This window comes from Mustela nigripes, chromosome 2, assembly GCF_022355385.1.
Source record: "Mustela nigripes isolate SB6536 chromosome 2, MUSNIG.SB6536, whole genome shotgun sequence".
Classification (NCBI taxonomy): domain Eukaryota; kingdom Metazoa; phylum Chordata; class Mammalia; order Carnivora; family Mustelidae; genus Mustela; species Mustela nigripes.
The window spans coordinates 76,206,425-76,227,932 of NC_081558.1; the positions used below are offsets into that span (position 1 = coordinate 76,206,425).

Consider the following 21,508-nt stretch of genomic DNA (forward strand, 5'->3'; position numbering starts at 1 on the left):
GCCTGCAGCCTTGGGGCTAGAACCTGCGCGTTCGGTGGTTGCTTCGGCAACCCCGAGGCGGGTGTCACCCGTCGCTATGGCGCTCGGTGCGCCGCAGCACGGCTGTTTCTGATTGGCCGAGGTGCCCCGGCGAAGCGGAAGAAGAGGTGTTGGCATTGGTTCAGCCAGCGCCGGTTGGTGGCCTAAAGCAGGATTTGATTGTACCAACGGTGCGGCAGGCAGTGGTGTCCCCGAGGTGGAGGGGACAGGGAGTGGGTTGGGGGTTGGGCGGGACGGGTCCCCCGATCCGGAGCCGCGGGGCAGCAGCAGAAACGATGAGGAGGAAGATTCAGAAATTGGCCTAAAGGAGGGATCTCCCCCTCTGGCGCGGTGAGTGGGGCAGGAGCGGGCGTTCCTTTGGGCCGGCGCGCGGTTTGAGGCAGGGTCTCCAAGGAGATGCTCACAGGTCCTGGTGGAGCAGCCCGAAGCCTCCGGGAGTCAGCTTCACTCGCCCTGGGGCAGGGGCAGGGAGTGCAGGCTGTCGCGGATAGGCGAGTCGCCCTGAGCCTGTCTCTTAGCGGAAGGGTTGGTGTCGTGCGACTGGATGGTGGGCAGGTGCCATCAACGATGTTTGACGGCCCTTTCAGTTCGATGAAGGAATTATTTTGGTTACATGGAGCGTGAATGTGTCTCTTCCAGTCTTCTCCGATACCTCTGCAGCCTCATTTATGAAAGTCTTTACAGGCGTCACTTTTCTGCCTTCCCTTTCTGTGATGCTCCTTTGACTGCCCTCTTTGCATTTCTGCACCACGTGGGTGAGGCTGTCCACTTCCACGCCTTCACACATCACGGGTCTGCGGATGACTGGAAAGCGTCCACCTCCAGCCTAGGCTGCTTCACGAAGCGCCAGACCCCCAAATCCACCTGCCAGTTAACTCCCCAGCTGTGTGACCCTAGAAGCTATCTCCTCCACTCCCACCAGACTGCCACACCTTTGGGTTCCCTATCTTGGGCAGACCTATCCAGTTACCAAAATCACATTCTGGGCAGTGTCTTTGACACTACCTCTTCTGCATTTCCATCAATTATCAAGCCTGTAGCTTCTTAATAGACATCAAACCAATTTCCACATCACTGTCTTCATTTTCACTATATTAAAATTTCTGCGAGTTCCTTGGTTAAATTCAGCACCCATCCAGCTTCCCTGATTCTGGTCTGGAACTATTTCCCCCAGGATAGTTAGGCTGATCTCTTAAAAAAAAAAAAAAAAAAAAAAAAATATATATATATATATATATATATATATATATATATATATATATATATGCCTTTTTTTTTCCTGCAAAGATCGTGCATTATCCTACTCCAACTCTTTAGTTAGGCCTCCCATCAGCATTTCCATCTTGCTCATTCCCAGAACATGCCAGTCTCTGTCCCGTGTGGTAATTTCATCTGTTGTTCACACTGCCCACAATGGACTCCACTTTTTGCACCCTCCCCAGCCCTATTCTCATTCTCCAGTCTTGCTCTTTGTGTTGCCCCATTACTTTTCTCTTCCCTTCTCTAGACATTATTTGTGAAGGCAGAGGCTACATTTGTCTTACTCAGCGTTTGCTGTATCTCTCACAGTATCATGCCCATACCAGGAGCTCAACAAATACTGGTTAAGCGAATGAATCTCTAAAATGAGAAGCCATTACTTTTCATGACACCCTTTTTTGGTTCCAGAAAAGTCTGAAATAATCTCTGACAGTGAAGCTTTTATTTGTAAAATATAAATATTGAATTTATAAGTTTTATTTAGATTTCAAGATCCTTGGTAATTGCAAACTACTTCACCTCAGAGTCTATCTTTCATAATTAGTATAATGGTGGTTGTTATTAAATGGCATAGGTTTCAAGTGGGAAATAGAGAGTACAGCATAGGTTGCAAGAGAAAGGCTTTGGAGTCAGAGATACGTGGATTTGCATCCCGGATTCAGCATTTTAGTTCAGTGGCCCATGGCAAATGACTTAGCCTCCAATAAGCTTCTTCATTTGTACAGTGCACTGGTGATAGTACCCATCTCACATGATTGTCTTAAAGACTAAATGTGGACAATTCATATCAAGTGCACAGTGCCTTATACTTAATAAATTTTTACATGTTTAAAAAATTGAGATATTCACATGGTTGTTTATAGCAGTTTTATTCACAATTGCCAATATTTATGAACAACCAAGATATCTTTTAGTGGGTGAATGGATAAACTGTGATACAGCCAGATAATGGAACATTATACAGTGCTAAGAAGAAATGATCTATCAAGCCACAGAAAGACATGGAAGAACCTTAAATGCATATCACTAAGTGAAAGAGGCCAATCTGAAAAGAATCTGAATTCTGCACATTGTGTGAATTCAACAATATGACATTCTGGAAAGGGCAAAATTTTGGAGACAGTAAAAAGATCAGTGGTTGCCAGGGGTTGGGAGTTGGGGAGAAATGGATAGGCAGAGAACAGAGGATTTTTAGGGCAGTGGAAATACTGGATGATATTATAGTGTTAGATACATCTCATTATGCATTTGTCCAAACACATAGAATGTACAACACCAAGAGTGAACCCTAACGTAAACCGTGGACTTTGGGTGATCATGATGTACCAATGTAGTTCATTCTCGGTATAAAAAGTACCATTCTAGTGAGTGATACTGTTAATAGGTGAGATTATGCAGGTGTGAGAGCGGGAGGTAGATGAGAAACCTCTGTACCTTCCTCTCAGATTTGTTGTAAACCAGAGCTGCCCTAAAAAATGTCTTAACAAAAAAGAAAATGGAACACTGAGTGTGAGAATTGTGAAACTTCCATGGTCAGCCCACAGAAGGTACAAATCCATCTTCTAATTCTTTCAAGTGCAATTTCTAGGACCTCCTCCTCCTACTTGTTCACACTATCTTACTTGATCACAAGCTTTGGTGTATTGTCAACAGCTCCCCAAAAGGTAAGACAGTTATTCACTCAATGAGTATTTGTTGACCATCTGATTGGTTCAGGGCACCATGTCAGGTAAGGTGGGTCAAAAGAAACTATAACCCATAAAATAGGTGAAAGAAAGGGCCAGAAATGTTGCTCTGCTAGTCAGAGCCAGCTCATCTTTGAGGCCAAAGTTAGAGTGAACTGAGTTTAAGCACTTAGATAGGCAGAGAGGATCTAGAAGGTCATTCACACAGTTAATAAATATTTATTGAGCATCTGGATGTTTGGCAGTGAACAAAACAATGTCACTATTTCTTTAGAATTTATATTCTCAGGGAGAGTAGATCAGGGTCCAGAGGACACAGAATCTCATGCCAGATTATCTGGGTTCAAATACCAGCTGCCCCACTGCCCGATGCGGAACCTCTGGCAAGTTATTTCATTTTTTGAATCTCAGTTTCCCGTAAAATGGAGTTGTTTATTACATGAATCCATATCGACAAATTTCTTAGAACTCTGATGGGTACATGGGAAGTACCATGTAAATGTAGCTATTTGTATTTCTTGGGGGTGGGGGGAGAGAAGTAAACAGGTAAAAATAAAGCAGGGTAAGGGGATAGAAAGTGTTTCCCTAGGGACAGGTTGTGTGGCTTGGATTTGGAAATGAGTCTTATATTTTTGAAAGACTTGGTCTATTTCCATAGGAAAGTGAACATTAAACATACTTGTATCTGGGTGACATGTGCGATGATTTAAAAAACCCATGAAACTGAACATTGCCTAAAATAGATGATTTCTTATCATTATTCATGCTTATCTAGAGGTCAGTCTTACCCTCATTTCAGCTGAAATTTCAGTAGTCATAATAAAAGGTCATACACCTAAGTCCAGCTTGGGGTTTATTAAATCTTCCACTGGGGATAATTATAATTGACCTGGGTTCTAGCGTCACAGCCCTTAGCAAAGTCATAGTGACAAAATGACAATTGACTGGCTCGCATCTGGAAAAGAAACTAAAAAACCCTCCTAATGAAAGCTAAAATATAAACTGGAGGCAGAATGGAGAAAGCACAGCAGCCATAATATTGACCCTGGGCCATCAGGAAAAAGTTACACAGTGTTTAGTATATTGTTCCTGAAAGTTTCAGAAAAGTGTATAGGAAGTAATATTTGATTATTAAAATGGTAAATATTTGTCTAGAAAATTCACTTAGGCTAGCAGAGAGCTGGAAAAATTCCACCAATAAATGAGAGTTATTAAAGCATTAGATTAAGAGGGAAGGCTCTTCTTGATTTTAAATTCCTGTTCTGCTGCTTACCAGCTGTATGACCTGGGACACATTGCTTAACCTCTGTGGACCTCAGTTCACTCATCTGTGAAGGGGGACAATAATGGTAGCTGCCTTCCAGATTTGTTAGGAGACTTGTACGAGTTATGGAAAGCACTGAGCGTGGCACTGGCATGGGCTAAGCACAAGGGAAACATTTGCTCTTATTACTGCTGTTTTATTACTAGATAGGAGATCTTGGCCAAGTTACTTAGCTTCTCAGTGCCTCAGTTCCTTTTTCTGTAAGTTGGAGATCTAACACTACCCACCACATAGGATCGTTTTGAGGATTAAATGAATATACCAAAATGCTTATTATAGTAAACCTTGAATAATATTATATTTAAAAAATTAAAATCAAGACTATTTTTGATTTTGAAAATAAAACTTTTTTCTCATTTTGTCTATTTGTTATCAATGAATCAAAGTCAGCATATGTAGACAAATGATTAAAAATGAGCCTGACAGGTTCTTCAGATTGAAGTAATAAGTAATATTACCCATGACAATATTTACAAACAGCTATCATAATAACAATTACTTACATTTCTATAACTATTGACAGTGCTGAAGGGGTTTTGCTTTATTTAATCCCAACCACCACTTTATGATAGGGTATACTGTTATTTCTATTTTGTGGTGAATGAAGAAACTACTAATCAGAGAGATCCTGGGACTATCTGAGGTCACATGGCAGGCACACATGGAAACCAGGTCTCCTCCACCACCATTGCTTCTTCGGACTACCTCTCAGTGGTGTAACCAGAAGAATTCACATGCTCAAATCTGTGAAGTATTTGAGAACATGTGACATTCTTAGAATGTCCACATATGTGCTACACTTGACATACATGTGAATACTCATCTTTAGGAGATGGTTTTGTCCTGTTCCTGTATACTCGAGGTAGTCCATATCTAACATGAATAACATTTACTTTGTGGCTTCCTTGTGTTTATGAGATCTTTTTCAAATCAACATTCTGTAACATCTGAATCCTGGTCAACAGTGGCAAACGTATTATTTGCTGATAGTTTTGTCCCCATTATCTTTATTCCCCATACTTAGTGATACTCCAGTTATACATGGAGCTTCCCAATCCAGTTTCACTGGGGACTTTTTCATTCATTCATTCATTCATTCATTCAGCAACCATTTGTCGAATACCTTTGTTATAAACTAACAATGCTGTGCTGGATGCTGGGGATGAGTGAGCGGGCTACCATCCCTATCCCTGACTAGTTTGTAGTAACTAGAGGAGACAGACACGTGTATTTATTGGATTATTGCCACAATCCTCCCCTTTAGTAAGAGCTGCAAGGCAGTGCCTGGTGAAGCTGTGGCCCCACTGAGGATGCCACTGGAAATTACCTTAAAGAACGGACGTTTAAGTTGAGACACGAGAGATGAGTCTTTCAGGTCTTCCTGTAGCAATCTGTTCCTTGAGTCCAGGAATAGAGATCCTGGGGTTTCCAGCAGAACCCACTCTAGAGCAGGGATTCAGGGGTCAGGTGTGGAACTGGCAAGGCAGAGGCATCATCCCATGGAACACCTCATAGGCCTTGTTAATTTTTGTTGTTACCTCAAGAGAAATGGAAAGCCCACAAAGGCTTAACTGGTCAGAGTTATCCATAAAAAGGGTTGCTTTTGTAGCTTTGTGGGGCATGGATTCCATGTTGTTGGGCAGAGAGAGTAAATGGAAGTTGAGGGACTGCTTAGGAATGGATTGCTGTAGTTTAGGTGAGTGATGAGGGAGATGAGGGTGTTGGCTATGAGAGTGGAAAGAAGTGAACAGATAGAGACCATATTAGAAACGGTAGAAGAATAGGATTTAATGGCCAAACAACTAAGGGGGTGAGGAAGAGAAAGGTGCCATTTTTTCTGATGTTCATGCCAAAGTGCTGTATTTTGAGATTATCTGTGACTATTTTGTTCCTAAGTTGGCTGTAGACTTAGAGGCTGCCACTCATCCATGTACCGTCATCCACCTCTCTCCGCGTTCCTCAGCTCCAGTTCAACTAATCTACTTGCTGTCTCCCCAGACCACTCCCAGGATTTTGCCTCCATCCCTTTATTCATTCACTCTTCTGAAAAGTTCTTCACAAGACCTACCCATTTTTCTGGACCTTCTTCACGTCCCCAGTTCACAAGCCTTTCCATGACTTTTCAGCCCACAGTGATCTTCCTTTCCCCCAAATTCATTTGATTTATAATCTCCTTTAGAAGTTAACTTCCTCTGCTTTTTGACATTCCTAGTATTCCTATTTAGTCCCTTGTAGTAGCCTATACCACAAGAAATCCACCCCCCAACCTTTAAGGTCCAATAGCAGTAGTTTCGCATTGTTTGACTTAGGTACTTAGGACTTCTCACGCATACTGAGATGTGCATAGATTCTTTTTTGCAACGCCCAGAAGTGTCTTATCCACCTTCAGACTATAGTGAATAATAAAATGCACTTAAAACAAAGTGTTACTAGATGAAATGTAATTGGATTTTATGGCTTAAAAGTACTTCTAGTTTCTTATAGTGCCTCCAGTTGTTATGAACATCAATGTGTTTACTTGTTCTCTTCACCCTTAGAAGGTCTAGGGTGTTGGGTTCAGTCCACACTTATTTATTATCACCAGGACTCATTTGTTATCGTGATTTATTACCATGATGGTTAACTTTGGGGGAATACAGTTTGACCATGTCTTATTCAGTGCGGTATCCTCAGTGCTTTGGCATATATGAGGGGATCAATAATTACTTTTTGAAGCAAATAATTACTTGTGAATATAATTGTCACCTTTCTCTTACACACAAAAACAGAGAACAGAATGTAATCTTGCTGTGTTTGGGGTCAATGAGAAAAGAGAAACTTGGTGTGCTACTTAAGTTACTTTCATTGATTGGTTAATATAAATTTCCCCCTCATAGCATCTGGACCTTTTTTTCCTTTTCTTTTCAATATCACTGGTTAATATATATCTTTTCAATATCACTGCTTAATATATGGGTCTCTGGTTTCACTTGTTTTAACACAGATATATGACAAACTATGTCCTGAGTAGGTTTGGTTCAGCAGCCACCCAAGGCGTGAACACAGTCATATCACAAACATCATTATATAGAGGCAGTGGACGGATCATAGAAACCATATTCATATCTGCAGCTATTTCCTTTTCCAAGAAAGTATAAGTTTGAGCAGGTATAAAGCTTCAAAAGAAGAAAACGATAATGGTGTCTCTTGCCACAAACTTTAGTGATTTTGGAGCAGCACCTGCAGTCCAACTTGGGTTAGTACTGGCCACAGGAAAATGAGGGAAAAATCTTTTTTTTTTTCCCCCCCTAAGATTTTATTTATTCATCTGAAAGAGAATGAGAGAGGGGAGGGTCAGAAGAAGCAGACTCCCTGATGTGGGACTTGATCCTGGGACTCTAGGATCATGACCTGAGTCGCTTAACTAACCGAGCCACCCAGGCACCCTGAAGGCAAAGTCTTAAAGAAGTGTCTAACATACAGTAGATGTCAATAAATACTTGTGGGAATGAGTGGGAGACAGAATACAATTGGAATTTTTTATTCTTTATATCTTCAATTGCTTGTTTGAATATAAGATAGAAAATTGTTTAAAGTATAAACGATTTGCACAAGGAAGGTGTCAACTCTACTGACTCAGGAGCAAGGCCATGATAATACTTGCCCTTTAGCTGGGGATGTAGTCCTGCCAGTGGAGGTTCTGTAGCAACTGTGTCTTTGTTTTCCTCTGCATGGTGATATGAAAATACACCGCCTACCTGTTTCACATGAGTGAGGCAGGATGAATGAATGAATGTTTGCGAGCACCGCAGGGTCCAGGAAGTGAAGTTATGCAAGCATCAGTTGCTATTAGATCACCTTTTGCCCTCGGCTAAGGGCCAATGTCAACAAGTCCTCCCTTTCCCATCTACCCAGAACTTGCCATTAGGATTTAGACCACAGAGGTGTACTGGGTGGGCTCTGTTCTTCTTCTTCTTCTTCTTTCTTCTTCCTTCTTCCTTCTTTCTTCTTTCTTCTTTCTTCTTTCTTCTATTTTATTTATTTATTTGACAGACAGAGATTACAAGTAGGCAGAGAGGTAGAGAGAGAGGAGGAAGCAGGCTCCCCGCTGAGCAGAGAGCCCGATGCAGGGCTCGATCCGAGGACCTTGAGATCAGAAGCTTAACCCACTGAGCCACCCAGGTGCCCCCTGCTCCGTTCTTCTTTTAAAGGTGCTTTGTGGCCATGGATACCTTTTATCTCTCTGGGCCTCAGTCTCCTCTTCGGCTAAATGAAGGGTACGGAATCATGATCTTCAACCCATGGCCTATAGATCTGTTTTATTTGTGCCATGCAGGAATTTTGATTTGCTTCATTTTTTTTTTTTAATTTTTTATTTTTTATAAACATATATTTTTATCCCCAGGGGTACAGGTCTGTGAATCACCAGGTTTACACACTTCACAGCACTCACCAAATCACATACCCTCCCCAATGTCCATAATCCCACCCCCTTCTCCCAAAACCCCTCCCCCAGGCAACCCTCAGTTTGTTTTGTGAGATTAAGAGTCACTTATGGTTTGTCTCCCTCCCAATCCCATCTTGTTTCATTTATTCTTCTTCTACCCACTTAAGCCTCCATGTTGCATCACCACTTCCTCATATCAGGGAGATCATATGATAGTTGTCTTTCTCTGCTTGACTTATTTCGCTAAGCATGATACGCTCTAGTTCCATCCATGTTGTTGCAAATGGCAAGATTTCATTTCTTTTGATGGCTGCATAGTATTCCATTGTGTATATATACCACATCTTCTTGATCCATTCATCTGTTGATGGACATCTAGGTTCTTTCCATAGTTTGGCTATTGTAGATTTGCTTCATTTTTAATGTGAGTTTAAATCCCTTTAGAGAGGGTATGCCTCCTCAGGTTTGACTGAAGCTCTGACTGGATCTACTCTATGCCTGTCATGCATTTACATTCCGTTCCTGGGCCTGGAAGGTGTTAGACACCCTCACATCAGATATTCTCTATGGTTTTTACATAGAACAACTGTTTCTGTTCAGCTGGCTCCACACCTATTTCCCACTGAAGAACAATTACAATGTAACGTTAGGGATAAAATCAAGTCCACAGTTTAGAGACGCCGACTCCCTTTTTGAGCTGTAACAGGTACAGGTATAAGCAAGTCATGTTTCTTACAGGAGTTCCTTGACTTTTAGATCACTTTACTTTCAAGGTGTGTGTGTGTGTGTGTGTGTGTGTGTGTGTGTGTGTGTTGTGCGTGTTTTATTTTCCAGTTATTTGACCCATCTAACTTAACACTTTCTGTGCAGGGTATATTGTTTTCTAAAACACAAACAATTTGAAAAGCTCTGTGAGTTTAAGTGTAATTATTCTTTGTAAAAAGGAGACACTTTCTCTATTCTCATGGCACTTTAATTAAATAAACTGCTCAAGTGGCCAATGTATTTTGTTTATCCTGAAGTAATTTTGGACTTACATAAAAGGTGCAAAAGTAGTATAGTGAGTTCACATCTACCCTTCACTCAGCCCCCCCCCCCCAGTGTTAGCATCTTGCATGACCATGGCACAATTATCAAGATTAAGAAATTAACACCTAACTAATGCATTTTGACACACTTTGTTTTCAAAGGACCGCTATTAAGGGAATATTGAGAAAAAAATCTACAGTAAAGTACTTAGAGAAATGTTTTTTGTTTTGCATTGCCAGATAGTTATGGGGCTGAAAATTCTCTCAGTTTCTTTAATGTGTACTTGAGCACAGACAGATCTGTAACTTGTAATCTGAAATGGAGGTTAACTGTCATTCATCAAAGGAAATAAGGACTCCCTTTTGTCGGTACAAGGAAGTTAGAACTTCCTTTTGTGGTAAGCTTCCTAACAGTTTATTTTAGTGCTTTTTCAAAATAATAAACCTGATGTAGCCAAAGTGGTGATTAACTGGAGTCATGTTAAACACTCTTACTGTTTTTACTTTCTAAGTGCTGTTTTTTCCTCAACCATTGGTATATGTAGTAAATAAAGTAAATAATTAATCACTGAAGTGATTAATAAGAAAAAAAAAGTATTACTGGGATTTGGAGCTATTTCCTATCATGAATCAAATGGCTTTCTGTTTCATCTTCAGTAAAGATGAGGCCATTTAAGGGTCTTCTGAACAGTTAAGGCAACTGTGGGATAAAAACAAATTTCTGGGTAGAGAATCTGAAAACCGTATTACAAATACCTTGTTATCTAGTTAGTGGGTTTATATTGTACAATTTAGATTAATTACAGACAATTAGGTAATTTTACCATAGCATGGATTTCTTTCTCTGTCATAGGTGTTTACCTTGCAATTACCAAGAGATCATGAGCAAATGAGGTGTGTGTCTCTGGGGACTTCTTTTAGCATTAACCCACATTTCAAACGATAATAGAAGATGAGAATTACTTTCAGAGTCTCTTTAAAATGGATTAAAAAAATTCAACAGTGAGTCAGTACTGTGATTTTGTCTGTACTTGACCAGGGCTGTAAACACCAAACCCGTTTCGCTATCCCATGAGGCGTGAAAAGATCCTTTCTCACCCTTCTGTGATAGTATTTGGGTCCCATGGCTGAAATGTGCAAATGAAAGATACTGGAAGTTTCTGTTCTTTAAGTAATATGCACAAGGATTTTGTATATAATCTTTCACTTCTGTGCCCCCTCCCTTTTTAAAAGAAAAAAATTACTGAATTTCAGCTTTCCCACTTAGAATTTCAAGGGAAAATCCACCTGAACATAATTATTTATGTGCCTAGTATTGTAATTTCTTTGGCCTCATCTCATCTGTAAAATAAATGTTAGAAAAATCAGTAGCTATCTTTTTTTTGTTTTTAGCATTTTGTTTCTCAGATGAAACTGTACACAGAACTCCAGTGAATTGGGACTGCTCTGGCTTAAGTGGGGAGCCCAGGTTCAGCCCTAACTTCTCAGCCACGGTTCTCCTCTTCTGGGCTCCCTCTCACCCTCTCCTGGTTGTCCTGGAACTCACAACTACTCAGTCCTTGCAGGCTCTGAACTTGGGCAGAGGTTCTCAGAGAATCATCTAGGGTTGCTATGAAAACAATATTGCTATTTGAAAGGCGAGACTTCAGTTTTCTAGGCCATTCGGGTGGTCTTCAGACTAATATGTTATTGGTCCACAAGGAGATAGTACAAAATGGAGAGTGTTTCGAAATGTTGACAGCAATTCAACATTGCTGTGACATCCAACCACGTGATCTGAGCTGACTTACTTTGTTGAACGGGATATGGACCAAAAGTATTGGCCCATAATAGATTGCAAATTAAAAAGAAAAAGAAACTTCATAGGTCACTTGAGAAGCACTGTTCATGCATATTATATTATATAGAACTCTAATTTCTCTCCTCAAGACTGATAATTCCCAAGTGTGTTCAAGATTATTATAACATGACAAATATCCATCCGTTGATTTGATTTATGAGGAAGCTCTATGAAAGGTTTTTGAATTGAAAGAGTGATGACACGGGTTTGTTTTTTTAAATAGTTCTTTTATCCATTGGTCCATTCTTTTTTTTATACAGTAAATATTTGTTGTTTGCCTTCCTTGGAACTAGAGGGTATTATGCTAAGCGAAATGAGTCAATCAGAAAAAGACAATTATCGTATTATCTCACTGGTATGTGGAATTTAAGAAACAAAACAGATCAGAGGGGAAGAGAGGAAAAAATAAAACAAGATGAAACCAGAGAGGGAGGCAAACCATAAGAGACTCTTAAACAGAGAAAACAAACTGAGGGTTGCTAGAAGGGAGAGAGGTGGGCGGAAGGGGTAACTGGGTGATGAACGTTAAGGAGGGCATGTGATGTAAGGAGCACTGGTTTTATATAAGACTGATGAATCACAGACCTGTACCTTTGAAAGCAATAACACATTATTTGTTAATTAATTAAATTAAAATAGAGGAAAAAAATCCCAAACCAGCCAACTAAGCTTTAAGCTATAGCGCCACCACCCATCCCCCCCAAAAAAAGTGAACCAGGGAGGTCCAATTCCTGGTCTAATGAGGTAATCATGCAATTGCAATATTTTGTGCACATGTTTGCAAAGTGGGGAGTACAAGCTGCCCTGGGGGCACTGAGGAGAAACATCAGGTTTGGGGGGTTAGAGGAGGTTCTCATCCTAAAATCCTAAAATAGTTGTTAAAAAGCAAATACTTCATGAACATTGGTAAAGATGCCTTTGCTACTCCTTGTAGATTATGACACATATATTTTTTGAGCTTTTATACTGTGTCTGTACTGTGCCATGTGCTATTCGGCGTGTGGGGGATGTAGTTGTGTGTAAAGCACATACAGTTTCTGTTCATATGGGCCTTAGGATCTTCTGCAAGAAAACTAATAAATGGACAAGAATATTTCTGATGTTGACGAGCTTCAGAAGGAGATAAAAGAGCCAGCCTGGGAATGAGAGAGGAAGAGCAAGTGGCAAGTGCCAAGGGCCAAAGCTTATGGGCAGGAATGGGGTTGCCATGTTCATGAGCCAGGGAGAAGGCCAGTAGGGCTGAAGTGAAGGTGAGCAAGAGGGAAAGGGTAGAGGGATCAGAGAAGTGAACGTCCTGGAAGGGTCAAGCAAAGAAGGGAAAGTCGAGGCTGTGCTCAATGTGTATCCCCAGCAAGATTCTTGCATCCTTATCGTCCACAGCTCTCCCACTGGGGTTGGTGATCACAGTGAATGACATGGGTGTCCTACTGAGAGACTCTCCCATCCCTTAGGACTATTTGTATGCTAGGTGTTGGCTTCAATATTCCTTTGCTTCTTACAGCCAGTTCCTGTGTCTCTTTTATGGAGGACTCCCCTCAAGCTTGTAGAGTCCCTTTACCCCCAGACAAGAGTGTTTGGGGGGTTTTGACCTCCTTTGAGGACGTCTAACCAATGACTAAAGGCTAAATAGGAACATGAAAGTCTGCTCCCTTCCCTCAAGTTTAGACAGTCCTGAGACATAATCTGCACTCTGGAGCTCCCCTTGGAATCACACCGAGGCTGCCCTCTGGAGAGCTTTTGATCTAGGTAGCATGCTAGCTTGACTTCTCTGGAGAACACCTCCTCAGTTAAGTACTCTGCCTCTGGGCAATTTAAGATGTGAGCTGCTTTCCCCCCATCTCCAGTTTTGGATTATAACCATTGGTATAACGTGATTGTTTTTGTTGATTTAAAATGGGATTAGATGAAATATTTCAGACCATTCCCAACTTCTCGAAGTTTTCTTCCAAATAGTTTCCATTTTAACAGCCATCAAGTGGAAAGGATTTTGTTTTTTATCTGAAAGCAATTGTCTGTTTCTCCTGATTCTGGTGGATTTGTTTACTGTTTAATTAAGTGAAACATTCCCAGAGAGTTATCTATTCTCACTCTTCCAGCTCACAGAGTAGACATTAATCTTAAACTGATAAAACTATTAGATGTTTATTTCCTGTTCACACACTGGGTCAATCAAATTATGCAGATTAAACAGGGGAATAAGATGGGGTGTTTAGCAGGGTATGATCTGGCTAGATATGCTCTCCTTCTGGCAGAAGCTTTTCTACACATTTTCATATGCTAATCCTTGTGGCTTTCATTTCCTACTTCTAACACAGTCTGTAGCTATGGTTTATGCAGGAATTGGAGGCCAGCAAGCCAATGTGTCTATGTGGAATTTTCCCTCTGTCCTTGAGGGAAAAGTAAAATCAGATTCTATTAATTTTGACTGGATTTCCATTTATTTTAGAACTTTGGGGGCATTTTAATATCCATATATAAGAAGCACTTGGACCTTTTGCTTTTAAAAATTATTTGCAGGTCACCTGTGTCATCCCTTCTTCTACCTTCTCCTCCTCCCTCCTTCCCTTCCTTCTTCTTTCTTTCTTTTATAGATTGATGTACTCAATCTTTGAGTACATCACAAAACACAGTTTGAAGTCATTAAGTGGATTTTTACTTGCTTGTGGGAAAATCATATGCCTGTGATAGCCTGCTTTACCTTTAACAGTGTTCAGTCTGAGATTGGATATAGTAAATGTTCAGTAAATATTTCTTGGTTGTATGAATCCCTGGTGTTATGTCCTAAGCACAGTCCTAAAATACTATTTTAGTGCTTTTCTTGATGTTCTTCTGTGAAGAGAGCCTTGGTCTCCAACTGATAATTCCAGCTCAACTCTTTGTCATAAATATGACTACTCTACTGGAAAAATAATTTTTTAATCCTTACATAAACTTTGTTCATTTCACAAAATAAAGTTTCACTCCATTCTGTTGCAGTGAAACACATTGGCACATTCCTTTACCTTTAAATATCTCTGAAACACTTGGAATTGACCTTCGATTGCACAATACATTGAGGCATGCAATTATAAGACAATAACACATGCTTTCTCATGCCTGAAAATAACTCTGAAGTCAAGCTGTGACATTATAGCACAGTTGGAAAATTTTACATCCAATCAAATTAAATCAATTGTATATTTAATTTTGTATTTGCTGTGTAAGTGAAAGTAAGACTGTCTTCAGCTTTTTATTTGTTTATTTTTAGTCTGGAAATTAAAACAATTGAATCAGAAATTGATTAAGGATAAAAGGACAAACAAATAAATAGTTTTCTGTTCAATGGTTAAGTAATCTGCCTTATCTCTTACTTAGCTTTTGAGTGTGAGTGGGAAATAGTATTAAAATTTACCCTAGGAAGGGTGGCCATGATGACTACAAAGCTGATCTAGAAGATTGAAATGCTATTGGGTTGTATTCCCAGACTGGCCAGACTGACTGTCCAGATTGTTTGAAAACAAACTTCAGTTGAGTAAATTTTAAAGATCTTATTGACTTTATTCAGTGATTCATGAATTAGACAACATCCATTCTAGCAGATAGGAAGGAACTCTGAGGAGCTTCATAGGCAGAAAGGAGCAGGAACAAGGAAATAATGCTAGTTAAAAAGTAGACTATTGCAAGATTACTTTTCCCTAAAGGGTAACATGGGTTTATCAGGCAGATTATTTAACTAATGCTGATCTGATCATTCCTGCTTGGCTTGTTTAAGTGTTCATATCTGGGAGGGCTGAAAATGTATTTAGATTTGGTTACCTGGGGATTAGTCTAAGTGACTCCATTTTGGGCTTGTTGGCTTGTTTTCGACAGGGAGTTGAGTGAGTGTAGGGGCTATGCAAGACTGGCCCAATTTTTGCTGAAGAACTTGTGACTGCCATTGACCCACCTGGGGATCAGGTGGCAGTTTGGAAGCTTTAGGAATTCTGGAGATCCAGTGAAGTTTTGTGTGTACCTTTGACACTGTAATGCTATTGACAGGTGGGTGGGGCTTTCTCTGGGCTCTTAGGCAGATGACCCATGATGAGGGAGGAACCCCTGGAATTAGAAGCATATAGTTAAGGATACTTGTCGAGAAGACAAGTAAGAGGGCATAAAAGCATTAGTTGGGCTCCAGGTATTTGCTTATAGATATATATTTTGGAAAGCCCCATGGGGGCACTTTTCCTGACAAGGAGAATAGTATGTTTGTTATTATATAACAAACATATTTATAACAAACATATAATATGTTTGTTATATTATATTATAATATAATATTATTATGTAATATAATATCATTATATTACATATAATAGTATGTTATATTGTTCAACAAACCAATTGTTTGTTGAACAATTGGTCAGAATATTTGAAAACAAGGGTGACTCAGAGAACAGAAACTCTGGGGCTACTATACCTTTAAACTGTGTCCTAAATGTATCTGAAGGCCTTTGAATGATAAATCATAAATGCTATTCATGTGTTTTTTTTTTTTTTTAAAGATTTTCTTATTTATTTTGGAAAAGGGAGAAGGGGCAGAAAGAAAGGGGCAGAAAGAGAAGGGACAGAAAGAGAAAGGGGAGAGACAATCTCAAGCAGACTCCCCACTGAGCACAGAGCCCAATGCAGGGCTCGATCCCAAGACCTGAGCTGAAACCTAGTCGGACATTCAACCAACTAAACCACCCAGATGCCCCGAAATGCTATTCATGTTAACATTTTTTCCCCCATTTTTTAAATTAACATATATTATTAGCCCCAGGGGTACAGGTCTGTGAATCGCCAGGTTTACACACTTCACAGCACTCACCAAAGCACATACCCTCCCTAACCCAACCACCCTCTCCCTCCCTGCCAACCCTCAGTTTGTTTTGTGAGATTAAGAGTCTCTTATAGTTTGTCTTCCTCCTGATCCCATCTTGTTTCACTTATTCTTTTCCTATCCCCCAAACCCCCATGTTGCTTCTCGACTTCCTCATATCAGGGAGATCATATGACAGTTGTCTTTCTCTGATTGACTTATTTCACTAAGCATAATACCCTCTAGTTCCATCCATGTCATCGCAAATGGCAAGATTTCATTTCTTTTGATGGCTCATAGTATTTCATTGTGTATATATATACCACCTCTTCTTTATCCATTTTTCTGTTGATGGACATCTAGGTTCTTTCCATAGTTTGGCTATGGTGGACATTGCTGCTATAAACATTCGGGTGCATGTGCCCCTTCGGATCACTACATTTGTATCTTTAGGGTAAATACTAAGTAGTGCAATTGCTGAGTCGTAGGGTAGCTCTATTTTCAACTTTTTGAGGAACCTCCTTGCTGTTTTCCAGAATGGTTGCACCAGCTTGCATTCCCACCAACAGCGTAGGAGGGTTCCCCTTTCTCCATATCCTCGCCAGCATCTGTCATTTCCTGACTTGTTAATTTTAGCCATTCTGACTGGTGTGAGGTGGTATCTCATTGTGGTTTTGATTTGTATTTCCCTGACACCGAGTGATGTGGAACACCTTTTCATGTGTCTATTGGCCATCTGGATGTCTTCTTTGCAGAAATGTCTGTTCATGTCCTCTGCCCGTTTCTTGATTGGATTATTTGTTCTTTGGGTGTTCAGTTTGATAAATTCTTTATAGATTTTGGATACTAGCCCTTTATCTAATACGTGGTTTGCAAATCTCTTCTCCCATTCTGTCAGTTGTCTTTTGGTTTTGTTAACTATTTCCTTTGCTGTGCAAAAGCTTTTGATCTTGATGAAGTCCCAGTAGTTCATTTTTGCCCTTGCTTCCTTTGCCTTTGGCGAAGTTCCTAGGAAGATGTTGCTGCGGCTGAGGTCGAAGAGGTTGCTGCCTGTGTTCTCCTCAAGGATTTTGATGGATTCCTTTCTCACATTGAGGTCCTTCATCCATTTTGAGTCTATTTTTATTTATTTTTATTTTTTTTTTTTTTTTATTTTTTAAGATTTTATTTATTTATTTGACAGAGAGAGACCACGAGTAGGCAGAGAGGCAGGCAGAGAGAGAGAGAGGAGGAAGCAGGCTCCTGCTGAGCAGAGAGCCCGATGCGGGACTCGATCCCAGGACCCCGAGATCATGACCTGAGCCGAAGGCAGCGGCTTAACCCACTGAGCCACCCAGGCGCCCCATTTTGAGTCTATTTTTGTGTGTGGTGTAAAGAAATGGTCCAATTTCATTTTTCTGCATGTGGCTGTCCAGTTTTCCCAACACCATTTATTGAAGAGGCTGTCTTTTTTCCATTGGACATTCTTTCCTCCTTTGTTGAAGATTAGTTGACCATAGAGTTGAGGGTCTATTTCTGGGCTCTCTATTCTGTTCCATTGATCTATGTGTCTGTTTTTGTGCCAGTACCATGCTGTCTTGATGATGACAGCTTTGTAATAGAGCTTGAAGTCTGGAATTGTGATGCCACCAACTTTGGCTTTCTTTTTCAATATTCCTCTGGCTATTCGAGGTCTTTTCTGGCCCCATATAAATTTTAGGATTATTTGTCCCATTTCTTTGAAAAAAAATGGATGGGGTTTTGATAGGGATTGCATTAAATGTGTAGATTGCTTTAGGTAGCATAGACACTTTCACAATATTTGTTCATCCAATCTCATGTTAACATTTTTATTGTTGTATTATAAATGAATGTTAGCTTTTGTATATTTAAATAAGTACTATAAAATGACTTTTGTCCTGAGAATATTTTGGAACACACAACCCAACTAAAGTTTTTCCCTCTGGTTTATTTTGGAAGGCATGCAATGTTAATTCTGGGGCATTGATGTTTTACAATGCCTGATCAAGATAAAAAGGTGAAGACCACAGAAAAATCAACTGATAAAAAACAGCAAGGAATCACCACCAGGTAACCCCTTCCTGATAATTAGTATCTCAGACAGTGGCCAGCAACAAGATTTAATGGCTTTTTGAGAAATAGAGTAGACCCTTGACAATGGTTACTCTGGGTTATGGTATTTACTGGAATGTTTGATTATTTCTAGAGTTCTAAAGGAAATGCTTAGTGTGTGTAGGTTTCCATCTATGAAACAGGCCTCGAAGGGGCAATGCCATCAGGGGGTTGACTAGTTCTCCGGGAATCTTCAGTCGGTTGACATTGTGTTCTTTCTTCTAGGGACTATTCAGATCTTAAAAGACTTCGTTGCCTTTTGAACGTCCAGTCAAGCAAACAACAGGTAATGTTTTCAAAGATTGTGCATGCATTAATAAAAGAGAACTCACATGTTTCTAAAGGAATTGATTTAACATTTTTATGAACAATAATATACCTGTGTTTCTTAGTTCTTAAGTATGTCTTGTTTCTCTTCGTGTGGCTTTTTCTCTCATACCTGGTTTAGGTTCTGCCAAGACTCAGGGTCTATAGCCTTTTTATTCTCTTCTCATGGCTGGGCCCTGCTCTATTTTCTGCTTATTGCCATGTGTCCTAATTACCAAAGCCCTTCAGTCTAGAAACAGTGTTTGACTCTTTGGAACTTTAGGGAATTTGATTTTTTTCCCAAACACTGATTACTGAGTTTCCTTTCTTCTCCCCTCCATTCCTCTTCATGCTGCCCTGTTCCTACAGTACTGCTCTTGATGCTTGCTGCACATTTTATCTCATGAAAAGACCAGAAATGGATGAATTTGGCTATTTTTATGATAGCATTTTTATATTTTTATTACATGGATAAAAGAATTGCACCTCTGCTTGAAATTATCTTTACACTTTTCTTTTTGGTTTTACTTCTGTAAGACTTGGGAGGATCCCGAGATTTGAGGCCATCCATGAGGATTTGGGGAACAGCACAGCAAGTGCTAATTCTAATGTTAACAGTATACAGTCAGCACCGTTAACTGGTAATGATAGGGATGCTTCTTGAACTGCAGTGACCTGGCACCAAAGTCTACTATGCTATACTTGTTTAAGTAAATTTTTTTTTAAAGATTTTATTTATTTATTTGACAGACAGAGATCACAAGCAGCAGAGGCGCAGGCAGAAAGGGGAAGCAGGGTCCCCGCTGAGCAGAGAGCCGGATGCGGGGCTCGATCCCAGGACCCTGGGATCATGACCTGAGCCGAAGGCAGAGGCTTTAACCCACTGAGCCACCCAGGTGCCCCGTGTTTAAGTAAATTTGTTTAAGAGCTCAAATTGTGGGAATCCTTATAGATTTGGTTATATCCATCAAACTAACTGAGAAGTACATTTTTGTCTATTTATTTATAGTCAAGGATGGTTTCCTAATGATTTGATGGCACATAAAGGCCAAATAATGTAGTTTTATTTTGGGAACATTTACTATGTGTCTGGTGTATCACACTGTTTAGTAATCACATCTCCCACTTTTATAGATTAGGAAATGAGGCACAGGGAATTAAGAGACTTTCTCAAGATCATAGTCCCCAAGCTTTTTTATTTTTTTTTTCAGAAAAGGATATTTTTTTATTCAAGTAACTGCAAATAGGAAACCAAGATGGGGGGGCCCCAGGCTGGGGCAAATAATGGCCACCTCCTCCCCGGCAGAACAGGGGACAGAAGGTAGCCTCTACACCCGACAGTCAATACAGCCCCCCCAACTCTGCTGCAGCATCCTAGGGGCAGGGCCCCACCTTCCCTGGGACTGGGGTGGTCGGTAACCCAGCCTGTGCTGCCCCTGGCCCCTGCCCCTAAGAGTGCCTTGGAGGAGGGGACCGTGGGCAGAACAGGAGGCAATGAGGATGAACATAGCTAATGGTTGGAATACAGATCTGAACCCAAACACTGCCTCTTTGCAGTATATGCCTCTAGCCCCTAAGATCCCTTTTAAATGATTTGGGAAATTAAATTCCAGTTAAAAAAATAGTTGGATAATCCTTGATTCAGAGTAAACAGGGGCATAAAATATCTTTTCACCTGGTCAATCCTTCTTCTCTGTTATTCATACTATGGCCCTCAGGAACAATTTCTTTCCATCCAGCTGTGTCAGCAATCACCTTGTTCTTTGTCTATCTCTACGCTGCTAAAAAAAACTCCCTGGCTTGCTGCTCACAAGCCTTCATGAACAATTACCCCCAAATCACATCCATTCTTTCTTAGAAGGTAAGCAAGGTAACTCACATATGGTTTTGGTTGTAGTTCCCATTCTTTTTCACTGTACTTCCTAAGATGTAACCATGATGTCAAAGACTTCTACTTTTTGCTTTTACTATTCCCTTCTCCCAAATTTCTTCCCTATAAAATCTCATCTATTTCTAAGACCCAAATCGAGTGACACCACTTCCGGAAAAAAGGCCTTTTCTTTATTTTGCATTCTGGAAACAATCCTGCTGTTCCCAAAGCACTTTCTTTCATGGTTGTAGCACTATGTTCTTTCTTGTTTTGGAAACATTTATCTACATGTCTTATTTCTAGAAGAGATTACATATTTCTCAATGCCAGCAACTTTGACTTTGCCTCTGCTTTACTATATCCTCAGTTTAGTTAGTTCTTGGTCACTTTTTGTCACATTGGAATTACGGTTTAAGAATTGAGTTCTGGAGCGTCTGGGTGGCTCAGTGGGTTAAGCCTCTGCCTTCAGCTCAGGTCATGATCCCAGAGTTCTGGGATTGAGCCCCGCATCGGACTCTCTGCTCAGCGAGGAGCCTGCTTCTCCTTCTCCCACTCCCCCTGCTTGTGCGCTCATGCGCACGCTCTCTCTCTCTCTCAAATAAATAAATAAATAAATAAATAAATCTTAAAAAAAAAAGTAAAAGGAGTGGGTTCTGTCATGAGCATGTCTAACTTCATGACCAGAGTAACAGAAACACCAATGGTGTTGTTATTGTTTTAAAGATTTGTTTATTTACTTGAGAGAGAGAGAGAGAGAGCATGTGTGAGTGGGGTGGGGGCAGAGGGAGAGGGAGAGATC

General features: G+C 40.4%; 1 protein-coding gene across 1 annotated transcript in view; it reads left to right on the forward strand.

The window, feature by feature from the left end:
* Positions 1-252: 252 nt before the first annotated feature.
* Positions 253-21,508, forward strand: part of LOC132011742 (serine/threonine-protein kinase Nek10) — a 98,914-nt gene continuing 77,658 nt past the window's right edge. The window contains exons 1-3 of the mRNA XM_059390813.1: positions 253-369; positions 18,381-18,491; positions 18,759-18,819. Of these exons, the coding sequence (XP_059246796.1) occupies positions 18,418-18,491; positions 18,759-18,819 (135 nt within the window). The 5' untranslated portion in view covers positions 253-369; positions 18,381-18,417. The remainder of the gene's footprint in view (positions 370-18,380; positions 18,492-18,758; positions 18,820-21,508) is intronic.